We start from the raw sequence: 12,668 nt of genomic DNA on the forward strand, positions 1-12,668 counted from the left end.
GCCAAGAAGGCAAGAGAACTGGAAACCAAGGCCAAATGGTTTCCAAAGATTTCTACACATACTAGTATTTTTAATAGTTATGAATGGATGGAAATCCTAGGCACACAGCCTATTTTAAAATGGGTAACATTTAACAAGCATTTCACTGCAGGGCAGTCTTTAAATCTGATTACTCAGCATCAGAAACAAGGGATATCCACCCAGAAAGAAACTTTACTCAGTCAACCGAATTTTCTAGCAGGATTGTCACAAACATGTTTCTAATTCAGAGTAAAGCATTTACTATGGACATTTCCCATTTGAAAGCAGTAAGCTTTTCTTTGTTCTTGTCTGACCTGATATATAAAGTGACAAAATTGGCAAAATTATTAAGACCTCTGAAGTTAAGTGTAGAAACAGAAATAAACTGATTCAGCTAGCTGTACAGGCAGACAGGTAAGGTTTATGCTATAAAAACTGTCCCCACACAGACTCCTAAAGGCACCCTTCTGCATTAGCAAACCTCAAGTTTATCAGCGCCTTTTATCACGAAGGATCCCAAAGTGCTTTTTGAGTTCTTCATCTACACTATACAATCTGTTGTGGAATATGGCTGCCTCAGGTGGCAGGCAAAAAAAAGGGTATGAAACCAGTTTGAGAAGAAAACTATACTTGGATGACTCATGAAGGAAGAAAAATCAAGATAGGTAAATGCCTCACCCATTCCAGAGTTTTCACATAACCATGATTTATATCTTGGGATGGGGGGATGGGGGTGGGGTGGAAAGGGAGAAAAAAAAAAAAAGAAAATGGGGAAGCCTATAATTATTCATATTACTTATTTGCTCTTCCAAAAAATGTAGTAGCTAAACTTAGATTTCCCTCAAATATTTATTTTGTAAGCAATTCATTTGGCCACAGAGTTTAAAATGTTAACTTGTTTGCTGACTATAGCTGCAAAAAACAAAAAACAACAAAAACATTAAAAAAAAGAAAGAAAAAAGTGTGGGGAGGGTAGGGAGAAAAAAAAGAAATTAAAAAAGGGGGGCGGGGTAGGATGAATAAAAGTAGTTAGTTTGGTTAAAAGTCTGCTAAGACAATGAATGCCTGGATATGCAGTTATGGGTCCAGAGGCATCTTAAGACATGGTTCAGAGACAGATTCTTGCTCTGTTGGCTGTTAACACTGTACTAACCTTCATGTCTTGTTCAGCCTTCAACGCAGCCTGGGCCTGATTACCTCTGACTCCAGATAGTGATCCACAAGGACCCCTGGCTACATGTGGCAAACGAGCATGGCTCATGAGGCCTGTGGTCAGCGGAGGAGGCATCTGACTGGCCAGTGCCATTGGTGGCCTCTGAACAGGCGCTGGGAAGGTGTTAGTATGTGGGGCTCTTACCAATGGAGGGACCAGGTTAGGCTGAGAGAGAATCTGAGTGAAAAAAACAAAACATACAACATTGAACTGTTAAAAAAAGAAAAAATTTGCCAACTAGACCAGGTTGGCTTATCCCAGAGTAAATCTGTGCCCATTCTGTCAGTGAAAGGAAGTGTATGGGTTTGTGCCATTCTATTACAAGGACCAAGAACAAATGGGCCATGCTTGGAGAATCTAACCGAAAAATTAGGCAAAGCATGCTATGGCACTTGAGTTGGTTCTAGCATTTCAGCTACAAATTCTGAAGGGGAGACAGAAAGGCTATTAATTAGGATATCTTTAAAAAAAGATATAACTGCAGAAAAGGCACATACCTATACCAAATATAATCTGAAGATAAATGAAAATAATACTAATTCAACAAATATATGAGAGTGCTTATTAACTTTAGTCCTTCCATATGATTAGCAAAGGGAAGCCAACATTTTTACACATACAATAGAACACCTTTTTGAATTTCCAGCTCAACTACATATAGTTATCTTAAAAAAACAAAAACCAACCCTCCCACCCCCCAACTTTAAAACTAGAAAACGTTAAGCACTGGGACCCTTCTCTGAAAAGTCATCTTCAAAAAGATAAAAGGATCAGGACTGAAATGAATGATCAGAGCTGTGTGGGGAATCTTATGACTATATTTCAATTGTCTGCTTTAGAACTATATGGTTACTACTTGTGTCTAGCTAAAGATTGTAGAGAATATATTTGAATGTCATAAATTTACTAAAAACTGTTTCTAAACTGGTTATAATACGGCAAGATTATTAAATCAGAGAATTAGCCAGATTAGCAATCACCTGCAAGTAAATAATACTCATTTCTCACTTATATCTGCCCACCTGGGGTGCAAACTGTGTAGGAAAAGGTTGTGTCATTCTCACAGTGGCAGGGGCTGACTGGAACTGCTTCTGATAGACAATGCTGTTCATTTTGCTGGACTGGCTGTTCGGACTTGTGGAAGTAGCCCTTGGAAAGAAGCCATCACTGGTCAGTACGGTAGTGCCACATAAATGATGCTGTTAGATTTTTAGAGACATTGCTCTTGGTAGATTCATCATACTTGGTAGTTGATGCAAATTTACCAAGGTGAGTTACCAAACATTATGGTGGTAATGAAGAGACACTGGAGGTGCAGATGTGAGAAAGCACACTAGCTAGATTTTCCCTGGGTTAAATTTTTTTTTCTTAAAATAGAGTACAGCAAATACATTCTTAATAACTTAATAGCTTAACATTTTGGTAAAACTATCAGAATGTCTTATACTTACTATAGGAAAAGTGGCATTAAGTATCTAACAAACAAATGGTGCTCAGTTATTCGGATATTCTATAAGCAAATTTAAAGGCCCATTTTACCGGAAAGGACTAGACGTTGGTGTGGTGCTTCTACCGCTGATTGGAGGTGTGCCTGGTTTTATATCAATGCCACTTCCAAAGGCTTTTAGTTCCATTTCAGACATCTGAGAAAGAGCATAAAGTAAACTTAATATTTCTGCAATTCCATAAACTAAAGTGCTGTGTTTAGTATTCTATATATGATAACTTCATCTGGCAAAGTGCAAAGAACCTCAGTACAAAATTCCTCCACAAAATTTATGAATTCTTTGTTATTAGGTAAAAACCAGAGGGGACCAAACACATTAACAGAGAGTAGATAAAAAATAAGTATATTGAGTTTGACATTTCTTGGAGGGTGGTAAAAACTGATGCATTTTATTTTTATATACTACACAGATGCATATCTAAACTCATGGCCTTAAATTCTCAAAGAAACTGCGTAAATTTCTCTTCACTTACTTTTCCTGTGGTTGCGATCATGCTGTGCTGTGTTCCAGCAGGGATTAATCCCCTGAAAGGCTGGCTTACTTGTGCAGGACGACTCATGCTCTGGGCCTGTGCTTGTGGGGTGGTATGCTGTAATGGGGGCTGAAGAGTCTGAGGCAGAGCAATTAAAGGCTGCCCGGTGGATCCAAAATTAGGCAAGGAAAGCTGGGAGGCTGGTAAAGGTACTGTAACCTAGAAAATAAGCAAACAGAAACTGTAACTATTTGCTTAGACCTGTTGTATATCCCTTTTACTATATATTATACATGACTCTTCAAATACTTTTGAGTAATGTTTTAAACAGAATACTTCAATCTATTACTATATTTCACATATAAATAGTTTGCTTAGTGACTATCTCCATTCTTTTATTAAATGTGCAACAATAAAACAGATTAGCAGTAGAGAAACTACACATATAAAATAATTATGACTATCTTTGAATTAACCCATAGTACATGCCTAATAACCACAAAATACAATAAAATTATGAATATACAATTTAAGAAAGCAGTTACAACTTTCATTTTTATAACAGACATTTTTATACTGTTTTCAGGTGTGGTCAAAATGAGCTTTGACAAAAAAATAGTCTTTCAGTTTTCATACAAATAATATTTAATTTGAACGTCAATGTGGTGATATTTTTTGAATTCTCACCCCCTAAAATAGCCACCAAAAATAGTTATGAGAAAATGACTAATGGCTTGCCTCTCTCCTCCAGCCCTCTACCAACTTTCAAAGAGTAAGCTGATTAATGACATTGCCAGAGGAGATAGTTTCATAAAAATATACATTTTTCACTGAAAATTATTATTACATTCATATACTTAAGAAATGTGTTTGTCATTTTTACTGTCATAACTCTGCCACACAGTCCTATGTATTATATTAACCGGTGTGGTGGTCTTCAGGGTCTTCCTTCACCTCTAGCACGAATGGGTAAAGCATTTATCACACTTACATGTAACTGCATATCCTGGACAATGGTTTTCAAATTTTTACATTTGTGGAATCTTTTGTTAAAATAAATGATTACACAGAAATCCATTTTAAAAAGAGGTAAAAAACATAATGGATTGAAGTGGGGGTGAGAAGAGGGGTGGTATAGGACTGAAACATGTCCCACTACTAGTGGACCCCATGGAATTCCGAGACATCTCAGAGAGAAGTCTGAAACCACTGCACCACTTCCCCATCTTGGTTCTATTTAAATTCCCCAACAATAACAAAAGCAACAGCAACAGCAACAGCAGCAACAACAACAATAATAGTAAAGAAAATTGAGGAAATTTACCATGCCATAGTTTACCTGCTGGAGAGCACTTGGTGACTGGGCAGTGTTATAAAAATTTGTCTGACCAGGCTGTTGTACTTGTCCAGAATAAAGATTTGAAGCCTGGGTAAGATTCGCTCTAGCCTAGAAAATATTTTGTAAGAAGTAAGATTGAAATATTTTTCAGTTCAGATATCAACATCACGACTTCAAAGTAAGCTCTAAGAATTTTAGCATTAGATAGAAAGGAAGATCTTGTTTTTTCCACTGTGCCATTTAACATTTTTTCTTTCAAAACTGTTTTCTTAAATAATTTGCTGCATAGGAATACAAAGACAGTGCATGATTCTAGCTCCTGCCTTACCTGGAGAAGATGTGTATCAATCAGTTGGGAACCCCCTAGTCCTGATGCCTGACCCAACTGATGTTCATACAGTATAGGAATAGGCTGAGTATTTGAAGTTTGCTGAAAGGCAAGACCCGACTGTGCCTTGGCAAGTTCCTGGTGTTGGACAGCTGGGAAGTTGTGGATGGCAGTACCAGAAAGTACCACAGATGGCTGGGATAGACTGCTTTGCATGAAGGCTGGCTGAGATCTACAGAAGTATTAAAGAGAAAAGGCTTGTGTTAGAAGTTAATTCTATCTGGAATCTTAAGAATGAGTATCTCAAATGACCAAATACTCTAATCAGCACAATTAAAGAGGCAGAGTGTGTCTAAAGCACTTGTTTCAAGATTTAGAGCCCTGTACACAGCAAAGCTCCCCATGTAAAAGTTCTGGGAAAAGGCTTGCTCTTCCTGAGGAAATGGTAAGATTTCCTTCTCTTTAACAATGAGAATAATTCTCTTTTCATGTGTTCATTAGCCAGCTCAGAACCAAATCTGCTGTTTTTCTCTTTGGTATTGACATTCTATTCAAATTTATAGACCCCAATAGCTCTGACTTTCGTTATTCGTATTTCATTACTTCCACATATATGTGTGTGTATATACATACATACATATATATGTACATATATTTTTCCTCTAAGAGGTCTCAAGACCTCTATGGAATGAAGCAGAGTAGTAGTTAGCAACAAGATTACCCACAAAATTTTATTTTGTTAATTGAGGTATAAGGGACTTATAACATTACACTAGTTTCGGGTGTACAACATAATGATTTGGTATTTGTATGTATGCAAAATGATCACAATGAGTCTAGTTAACATCTGTCACCACACAGTTACACATTTTTTTCTTCCTTGTGATGAGAACTTTTTAAGATCTGTTCTCTTAGCAATGTTCAGATATGCAACACACTATTATGGTCAAAGGGTATAAACCTCCCATTATAAAATAAGTCATGGGGATGTAATGTACAGCATGGTGACTATAGTTAATAATACTGTACTGCACATTTGAAAGGTTTCAAAAAAAATACAATGCTGAAATCTAACCTCAGACTGCCCTATTATTTCTGGGATGGAGGCGTCCAATCTTTACACATGTGACAGGAACAAAACCCATTAAGCAGGAGCACTAGTCTAGGGTCACAAGTATTCTTTACAATGTCCACTTATAATCTGTTTCAAATATAAAATGTAAAACATAAACATACTGTTAAAACTACCCTGGTTCTGGCAGAAATTAATTCAAGGATTCCCTGTTAATAAACACTACGCTAGTTATGTTCAGAACAAGAAACAGCAGAATGATGCGGTAGGGATACAAACAACTACTTTCAAAGTTGAAACTGGTGCCTTCCAAGTAGCCATTTGCCACAATTACATATACAGCTTATATTTCTATTGAACAGGTCTGGTCTTAAAAAGTACATCTTCTGGGGCTTCCCTGGTGGCGCAGTGGTTGGGAGTCCGCCTGCCAATGCAGGGGGACATGGGTTCGTGCCCCGGTTTGGGAAGATCCCACATGCCGCGGAGCAGCTGGGCCCGTGAGCCATGGCTGCTGAGCCTGCGCATCCGGAGCCTGTGCTCCGCAACGGGAGGGGCCACAACAGTAAGAGGCCCGCGTACTGAAAAAAAAAAAGTACATCTTCCAAGGCAATTGTTAAAATGGGGATTACAAATACAGAATTGCATTGCTAATCCATCTCCCATGGCTATGGAAGACCTTACTATTAATTACTAAACTCTTTTTAACAGAGCTGAAAAGTAGCAAACTTTTCAACAATGTTTCAAACAGCCAGTACCAATTAAAAGGAGATTAGTTCTGAGATTAAACCTATTTGCTATATCTAAATCTACTGAAGTTTTAAATTTTTAATTTTTTTTTTTAAAAATAAATTTATTTATTTATTTTTGGTTGTGTTGGGTCTTCGTTTCCGTGCGAGGGCTTTCTCCAGTTGCGGAGAGCAGGGGCCACTCTTCATCGCGGTGCGCGGGCCTCTCACTGTCACGGCCTCTCCCGTTGCGGAGCACAGGCTCCAGACGTGCAGGCTCAGTAGTTGTGGCTCACAGGCTTAGTTGCTCCACGGCATGTGGGATCTTCCCAGACCAGGGCTCGAACCCACGTCCCCTGCACTGGCAGGCAGATTCCCAACCACTGCGCCACCAGGGAAGCCTTAAAATTTTAATTTTTACCACAAATTTCAAGATAACCTCAAATTTAATAACATGAAAGAGATTGCCTATAATTCCAGTTGGGGTAAATAATTTTACTTGTAGTGAGAGAGAATTTCTTGGAATAACCAAACCCAAACTGTCATACTATACCATTACTCTGGTATGACAGAATAATACCAGAAAATAAAACATACTATATAATTATACAGATGTACTAAATTCTACTGAATAATCTTTAATAAAAAATGAAGTGAGAGCCACATTTATTAAGTTTACTAATAACTCCGTTCCTTTGAGAAAGTTTGATTAGCTGAGCCTAGCTTCTTTAGGAGTAAAACGTAATCTGAAAGAAATGAGCTGTATCAATTGATGCCAAGTTTAATCTATAAAGTATGGAAATTCTACCTGAACCACTTAAAAAGCAAAATTCCAAAAGGAAATGCCTAGTTTTGCAACCTTCTTTACAGTAAATGTCCTGAAAGGAATTTTTCTTTTTTTAAAATATTTATTTACTTATATATTTATTTGGTTGCACCAGGTCTTAGTTGCAGAAGGCAGGCTCCTTATTTGCAGCTCACGGGCTCCTTAGTTGCGGCAGGCGGGCTCCTTAGTTGTGTCATGCGAACTCTTAGTTGCAGCATGCATGTGGGATCTAGCTCCCTGACCAGGGATCGAACCCGGGCCCCTGCACTGGGAGCGTGGAGTCTTATCCACTGCGCCACCAGGGAAGTCCCTTATTTTTCTTTTTGATGGTTTAGGGCCATTACCATGAGTATCAATGACAGGTATACCATGATGATGACTGAGTTATGCCATGATCACTGCTGTCATTCAACTCTTACCCCACCCTTCCACTCTCATTAAGTTGGAGATGAGACACACCTGGGTTAAATCCAGGCTCTGCCACTTATTTTCAGTGTAACATTAGGATAAAATACCAAAGAATCCAAAAACAAAACAAAAAAAACCCCCACAACTTCTTCGAATGTCAAATGGGGATGACTTAATTTACCTTATATGGTTTTGTGAAAACTAAATAAATTAGTGTATGTAAAGGGCTGAATAACTATCATATATAAAGAAGTTCAATAAAGATCAGTTTTCATTACTTGCTTAACTGCAAAGATAACTTACAGTAGTGAATCTTTCAAAACAATGGTTTCTTCTACACTACAGAGCATCACCACTCATCACCACTACTTCTATTCTTTGACACTCTACTCTCTCGCTTTTATTATATTTCACCCTGGCCTCTGCCCCCTTACATACTGTAATGATATCTGCCATGCCTCAGCTCTTACACAGAGCAGGTCTGGATTTAGAGCTGTTAGCAGCGAGATGGCACTCAAACTTTCAGGTCCTTTAGCAGCTATTTTCTGTGATTTCTAATTGTTATAGGACTGCTGTTAGCCTCTTCTTCAAGACGCTTTGACGGTTCACTTTGTTCAATAAAGACTGACAGAAATTACCAGAGGCTGAAGTTCATGACATATACTCAACACAATTATTTAATGTAGTTTGTAAGAGGGTCATTGAGTTTTGGAGGGGAAGGAGGGAGTAGAAAGGATATGGCAAGAAGGCTCAGCAATTACATTGTTTCCAACATCACAGACATAATTTTAAAGCTTTTACCTATATGGTTGAAGTGAAGAACTGAATAGTTCCTGAGCCTGGGAAACAGCAGGTCCAGCACCCAAACTTAGCTGGGCTTGATGCTGCCCTTGCAGTGGTGCATAAATAGGGATTGGAATCTGCTGAACTGAAGTTGGCTGCAATGCAATGAAAAAAACAATATATGAACACCATATACACAAATGACAACACCTGGAAAATAAACATTCGAGATATGAAACAAAAGATTAATGCTATGTATCAGTTCCTTTTTAAAACAAAACCAAATGTAAACATCTAAAATTTCTTTTCAATACATTACTAGTTCTACATTGAGCCCCCAAATACTATCACACCACAAAAATGCAAAGAAACAAATACAGAATGGAAGAAGCCTGTGATACTTACCTGAGAGAGACCTGGTTGGAAGCCTTGTTGCTGAGCCAAGGATGGTGGAGCCAATCGTGCATGTTGGGTATTGAATAAATGACTTGTGTCCATATAGAAAGCTGGGATTTGAGCTAGATTGGCAGGAAAAACAAGCAGCGATGAGTGTCTAAACTTCAGAATTTTCCAAATAGTAACAGAAAACCCAAAAAGCGGATTTCAAATAAAGTGAGCCCTCTGAAAATTAATACAGCCAAGGAAAAACTAGAAACGTGGAAAGATACAAATGCAAAAAGATGTAAAACTTCTTTCAGACAGGTATATGCAAAATTAAAACAATGAAACTCTAGAACTTGTGAAGGCAGACGAAAATAGACACTCTCATACAGTGCCGCCACTGCAGTATAAACTAGTAAAATTTTACATAATCCACTAAAACTGAAAATGAACCTACCTGTTTACCAGCAAATCCACTCCAATTTTAAATCTACCAACTAGAATTTAGCAAAATATTTCAAAAGAATAGACATTTAATAATTGAAAGAATTTGGTATAGATTCTTAACAGATTTCTTCTCTATGTTTATACTCACTACTTTGTATTATGCTGTTTCTATATAATAGTATGTTTGGGAGAACTTCCCATGTTGTTTTTAATTTATTATCATTATAAACAATACTGCAATGAATGAACACCCTGATACATATATCTCTGATTAATAAGTAAGTTTACCAGTACAATAAGATTCCCAACTATGAAACTGCTACTACAGTGACTATGTACACATAAAATATCCTGAGATACTTTTCTAAAAGAATTCTGCCAATTTATATGCTCACTAGCAATGTACTTTTTTTTATTATTATTTTTAATTTTTTTTGCAGTACGTGGGCATCTTACTGTTGTGGCCTCTCCCATTGCAGAGCACAGGCTCCGGACCTGCAGGCTCAAAGGCCATGGCTCACGGGCCCAGCCGCTCCGCGGCATGTGGGATCTTCCCGGACCGGGGCACAAACCCATGTCCCCTGCATCGGCAGGCGGACTCTCAACCACTGGGCCACCAGGGAAGCCCAGCAATGTACTTTTAAGAGCCTATTAATAATACCTGTGAATCCTTATCGATAGTGGGTATTAAATATGCTGGGTATTATCAATCTTCCTAATATTTCCCACATAGAAAGACAAAAAATAGCCTCACTGTCCTTTTACTTTGAATTTAAATCATTAGTGAGCTTGAATATTTTTCAAATGCTTATTTACTATTTAACTCAGATTAACATTGTGACATTTAGGAGGACAAGTTACCCCCTGCCAATAAATATTTTTTTCTCTTCTTTGCTGTTCTTAGGTTTATTCTTCCTCATGAACTTTATCATCAATTTGTCAGGTTTCAGATAACAAACTCCAGTTATCTGTAGAGGGTTGGTTCTAGGACCACCCCCCAGATACCAAAACCTGCAAATGTAAAATGGGGTATATCATTTGCATATAACCTAAGCACATCCTCTCATATACTTCATTTTTTAATTATTTCCAATTTGTTTATTTATTTATTTTTGGCTGCACTGGGTCTTTGTTGCTGCACGCAGGCTTTCTCTAGTTGCAGAGAGCAGGGGCTACTCTTTGTTGTGGTGCGTGGGCTTCTCATTGCAGTGGCTTCTCTTGTTGCGGAGCACGGGTTCTAGGCACGTGGGCTCTAGAGCACAGGCTCAGTAGTTGTGGCACACGGGCTTAGTTGTTCTGCGGCATGTGGGATCTTCCTGGACCAGGGCAGGCAGATTCTTAACCACTGCGCCACCAGGGAAGTCCCCTCTCATATACTTTAAATCATCTCTAGATTACTTACAATACCTAATACAATGTAAGTGCTATGTAAATAGTTACCTGTGTGCAGAAAATACAAGTTTTGTTTTTTAGAACTTTGTGAACATTTTTTTCGAATTACTTTCAATCCACAGTTGGTTAAATCGTAGACTCGGAATCCATGGATATAGACTGTACTGGACACTAATATGTCTATTATATATATAACATATGTGTAAGAAACAATTGCCACACACCCCAGAATGCTTGCCAAGGAGAGACAGCACTCAATTCTATGAGGAAACAAATTTGCAAAGCAGATCAAAAAATATTTAAACTTGAAAGGTAAGGGAAGAGAGAAAAAAAAGCATTAAAACGTCTTCATTTTCTAAATTCCTTATATTCAAACATCTTACCTGCTGCAGACTGAGACACATAGACTTGTGGACTCTGTTGCTGCTGGGCAATAAGGGAAGGCATACAGCTTAACTGTGAAAAATGACTTGCAGAAGGCAGGCTGCTTGTCTGTAATTGTTGGGGTTTCACTTTACAAATATTAGGAGGGTCTGACGTGGTTGTAGATTTTGTACTTAAAGAAGAGGTAGTATAGGTACCAGCTCCTACATTCGGGGGAGGGATAAAATAAGGGTGAAATGTAGCATATTTTAAAGTACCACTGATGTTCACAGTAAACTCAAGCACCAACCAGAAACTGGAAAATTAATATTTATGCCCACTGTGTACTTATTAGGCGCTTATATACGGTACCTCAGACAACAAGTGGATATGAGGGGGCTTGTAAAAGGAAGACACATTTATCAGATGCAAATAAGACTATAAAATCTGGAGAAATATAAATACAAAATTAAAATGAGGAGAAAATTTAAAAATAAACTCACAAAATAAGGAGGCTGAGAGCCTACAACATTGTTATAGTTTAGCCTCAAACTAATATTTAGTTTTTTAATCATCACAAAGGATAATCAAGAGCTTCATTCATTTATGGTGAGGCATAAATATTAGCACAAAATGGGCCTTGAGAGATCACAATTGCTCCTAAAAAGTCACATAAACTTAAGGTTAGAATTTTTTTCCTCTTTCTGGCAAAATACCTTAAGGATAATCTTTAGAAGTTCACTTATTTATAAATAAATATTTGAACATCTATTAAAGGCCAGGCATAGACATAAAAACACAGAAGGATAAACTGCCTTAAGAATAATTATTAATGTAATATAAAAATTTAATGTAAATTGCTCCTAAAAAGTCATATAAACATAAGACTATTCCTGTCTCTCCTTGTATATATACCAGCAAAAACTGGTATTTAGTGATACGTTAAAAACAAGACAAACTATTAATAATACTAGAGCAAATGACAATATAGGTATTTGATTCAAAAGTGTGATGTAGTAGTTATTATTTTCAGATATCAAATGATGTTCTAAGAGAGGACCAAGACTGAGGTACCTCTGTTCTTGCACTTGAATCTACCAGTAGGATGACTAGCCAAGAAGGTCCTTGTTAGAAGTTTATCCTAGTTGAGGGGAATGTGGGGAAACTAGACCCAAAGGAAAGGAAGTAGTTGGGTTCCAAAGAAAAAACTAGGAACCTCCCTAGTCCCTTTATTTCCTAATCTTCCTACCATACGCTCCTCCTGGTTCCTTTATAGCCTCACCCCCTATCCACCCAAGTAGTCTGGGGCCCAAGCTGGTAAGCATAATGAAGATGCCTTGGAAATGGGTGATGGGGAGTGCCTGAAAGGGTTTAAAGAGGGAAGAAGTAC

At 37.8% G+C, this 12,668-nt stretch overlaps 1 protein-coding gene across 10 annotated transcripts in view; it reads right to left on the reverse strand.

The window, feature by feature from the left end:
* The window catches only part of PRRC2C (proline rich coiled-coil 2C), a 99,853-nt gene that overhangs the window by 4,161 nt on the left and 83,024 nt on the right, over window positions 1-12,668 (reverse strand). For 4 of the 10 annotated variants that reach the window (XM_079935422.1, XM_079935425.1, XM_079935420.1 and 1 more), the window contains 9 exons: window positions 11,299-11,502; window positions 9,101-9,213; window positions 8,714-8,850; window positions 4,882-5,113; window positions 4,539-4,661; window positions 3,215-3,433; window positions 2,774-2,877; window positions 2,257-2,383; window positions 1,175-1,411 (listed from right to left, as the gene is read on the reverse strand). In XM_079935422.1, the coding sequence (XP_079791548.1) occupies window positions 1,175-1,411; window positions 2,257-2,383; window positions 2,774-2,877; window positions 3,215-3,433; window positions 4,539-4,661; window positions 4,882-5,113; window positions 8,714-8,850; window positions 9,101-9,213; window positions 11,299-11,502 (1,496 nt within the window). The remainder of the gene's footprint in view (window positions 1-1,174; window positions 1,412-2,256; window positions 2,384-2,773; window positions 2,878-3,214; window positions 3,434-4,538; window positions 4,662-4,881; window positions 5,114-8,713; window positions 8,851-9,100; window positions 9,214-11,298; window positions 11,503-12,668) is intronic. The other 6 variants (XM_079935424.1, XM_079935423.1, XM_079935427.1 and 3 more) reach the window with 4 other exon arrangements.

The sequence above is a fragment of the Stenella coeruleoalba genome, assembly GCF_951394435.1.
Source record: "Stenella coeruleoalba genome assembly, chromosome: 1".
NCBI lineage: Eukaryota > Metazoa > Chordata > Mammalia > Artiodactyla > Delphinidae > Stenella > Stenella coeruleoalba.